Below are 3,153 nucleotides of genomic sequence, written 5' to 3' on the forward strand. Positions count from 1 at the left end.
CGGCCGGCAAGCGGGGCCGCTCGCCGGAAGAAGCACGCGGTCGGCTTCAGACCCGCAGACTGAGGCTGCTTTTTATCGAGCCTGGGTTGGGGGAGCCGGTCCAGGAAGGACGGGCGGTGCTGAGGAAAGGGGCAGCAGTGGTTGTTGAGCCTGGGAGACAGCCTCTGAATGGGCCTTAAATGGTGGAGGCTGCGAGTAGAGAGGACCAGTGGAAAAAGCCCTGGTCAGTCCCAGTTCCCTGCCCTAGTGACACAAGCCTGTTTGACCTGCCAAGGGTCAGGGGCTTTGGTCCATTGTGGAAAACTAAACTTCCCTTAAGAAGAGATGCCAGTGGGGACACATCAGCTAATAATTGGAGACAACTAAAAGGAAAGCAAGAAGAGGAATGAGGGCACTGGTTAATAGCGGGGGCCTGGGCAAGACAGACCCATGGTCTAATCCAGTCAGTGGCAGGTCTTATGTTCTGTAGCAGGTAAAGGACTTGAAAGGAAAATGCAACCACAGGTTTGTTGGAACATGTGAAAAAGAAAACCGGAACCGGAGTGAGGGCTACGGGCTAATAAGGGTTCACGCCAGCCAGCACCCACTGCCCCCTGAGCGATTCCAGGGACCTTGTGGATGCCGACCAGCAAAACTCAACCCATAGATGAGCCACAGCATGAAAGGAAGAGCCCCACCCTCACCCCAATTCAGGTTCTTCCATACCAAGGCCTTTGTCCTGGTCCTAGACGGGGCAAAATGGCCTACAGTCTGACCCAGTAAACATCCATATGTTTTTAAGGGATCTTAACATACTGGTTTAGAAGGCAGTTTTCTCTAGTGAGTTTGGATGATTATTTATTTATTTTCTGATGGAGGTGGCTGCTGCATTACACAGTTCTACTCACTTAGGCTTGGGCAGGGTCTGGAGTGAAAGGTAGTGACTGTCTCTCCCTGTTCCTTGCACAGGTTCTGTAGGGAAGAAGCACAAGAAGAAGAAGGACAGGAAATCGCTACCTGCAGATGATGTTGCTGTAAGTGATGTCTTTTTTATCTTGTTTTTTTTCTTGTCTTGTAGGCCTATGTTTGCCTCCAAGCAAGCCTTGGAGGCAAAGCCTTGGTTCCTTGGCTTGGCTCTCGGAGGTAGTTTAGGCAGTCATGACACTTCCTTCATCATATTTTCATTTAGGCAGCTGTCCAGAAAAGATTTTTGTCTTCTCTTGCAAACTTGTTAGGCTGTGGGTGGTTTTTGAAACAAAGCTGCTTGTATTTAAACAGTTGCAGTTTGAGATTGCAAGCTGTGAGGGAAAAGGAAAAGCCAGACAGAAAGCGATGCAAGGGGAAACTATTCAAATGGCAGTTCAAGGACCTAATCTGGGATCATATATATGTTGGTTTAAAAGAAAAAGGTTGAAATCTTATGAATCAGTTGTTCACCTTGTTTTAGGATTGCACTCAGATATTACAGTGAAGAGGGACTGAAAAATATGTAGAAAAACAGAACTTGCTGCTCTTACCAGGTGGGAAAGACTACTTTCACACTTACTGAATCCAAGATGAAGGTTTTTTCCCCCCATTCAGGTAGGGGGGAGGGGGTGGGTATGCTGGCAGCTGCTGTGGCTCTGACTGCAGCTCCAACCCAGGGTTAAGTGTCAGAGTCAGAGCCATAGCAGCCTCTGCCTCCACCCTCCCCTACTTACCATTGCAGGCATGGTTCCAGCCCATGTGCTCTATATCCTTAATCTGAGTAGGGCTAGAGATGTGCCTGATGGTAAGTGGTAGGGTGGGGCAGAAGCTACAGACAGTAGGTAGAGTAGGGTCGGGGAGTGCCGTCACTGCAGGGGGGATGGGTAATTTTCCATATATAGAATCTAATGGGGGGGGGGGGTCATTTTAGATTTGAAGTAGTCTTGGATTTGGATAAATAAGGTAAAGTATTGTCCTAACAAACAAATGTTGGTATACTGATGTGTGTGGTTTTATCATGTTCTACTCTGTGTGTTTGTGTGTCTTGGAATAAAACTGCCTTTTTGTTAACAAGTCAATAATATTTTGAGACTAAAATGGCAGTTGAGGGCCACATAGAGTTGTTTGCATTACAGCTGACTACATCTGATATTTATCCTCATGGATATGGATAACAGTAAAAGGAGGAGATGCTTGTGCTGAGAATTTCTTTTTTTAAAAAGTAATTCCCCTAAATTAGCATTTTTCAACATTGAAATAAAGTAAATCCCTTGGCAGAGCTTTCTAGCTTCAAAGCAGCTGGGGGTCATGTGCCCTGTTGGCAGCCACAGGCATGACGATCTGCACACCCCAAGTGCATAGGTGCACCCTGCCCCACCTTCAGCACCCTTTGGGCTCCCTTCTGGCACTGCTCTGCATTGTGGCTCCAGACTGCCAACTCCCCTGGCATTGCGGGCTGCGCTGGAGTAGGGGGCATGCAGCAGGAACTGGGGGAAGAAGGGAAATCCCCAACACCCTGGCTGCTACTGCAGTTTGGAACAATAGGGGAAGTGGTGGCTGGGTGAGATGCCAAGGGCTGCATGTTAACATCTCATGGGCTGCATGTGAACTGCCAGTTGCCCAGCACTGCTTTATGGGATTAGGGTTTAGTCTCTCTTCATGAATTTGCTCCTATTATCTACAGCCTTGAAAAATAGAAGTTTTTGTTTTCTCAAATTATGTACACTAAGAAAATTTGGATTAGCTGTGATCTCTGCAGTAGAGAAGCTAAGTCTAGCCATCTATTTGATAATGCCTCTGATAAATAGAAGATAAATATCTCCATTTCATGATATGGGAAGTAACTTTGTTTTCATGTAATTGATTATTGGATTTTTTTCTTTAAAATGAGCCATTTATAATTAAATAGAAAATTGTTAGTCTATATTAAGTCCTAAAGTAAAAATAATTTTGTCACAACCCAAAAAGTGTGATTTTTTTTTTTTTTTTTTTTTTTTTTTTTTTTTTTTTTTTTTTTTTTTTTTTTTTTTTTTTTTTTTTTTTTTTTTTTTTTTTTTTTTTTTTTTTTTTTTTTTTTTTTTTTTTTTTTTTTTTTTTTTTTTTTTTTTTTTTTTTTTTTTTTTTTTTTTTTTTTTTTTTTTTTTTTTTTTTTTTTTTTTTTTTTTTTTTTTTTTTTTTTTTTTTTTTTTTTTTTTTTTTTTTTTTTTT

The 3,153-nt window shown here is 42.5% G+C and overlaps 1 protein-coding gene across 1 annotated transcript in view; it reads left to right on the plus strand.

Annotated features, from left to right (window-relative positions):
* Positions 1-3,153, plus strand: part of DKC1 (dyskerin pseudouridine synthase 1) — a 26,250-nt gene that overhangs the window by 5,435 nt on the left and 17,662 nt on the right. Inside the window, exon 3 of the mRNA XM_025205949.1 lies at positions 949-1,013. Coding sequence (XP_025061734.1) covers positions 949-1,013 — 65 coding nt within the window. The remainder of the gene's footprint in view (positions 1-948; positions 1,014-3,153) is intronic.

This window comes from Alligator sinensis, unplaced genomic scaffold, assembly GCF_000455745.1.
Source record: "Alligator sinensis unplaced genomic scaffold, ASM45574v1 scaffold619_1, whole genome shotgun sequence".
Classification (NCBI taxonomy): domain Eukaryota; kingdom Metazoa; phylum Chordata; order Crocodylia; family Alligatoridae; genus Alligator; species Alligator sinensis.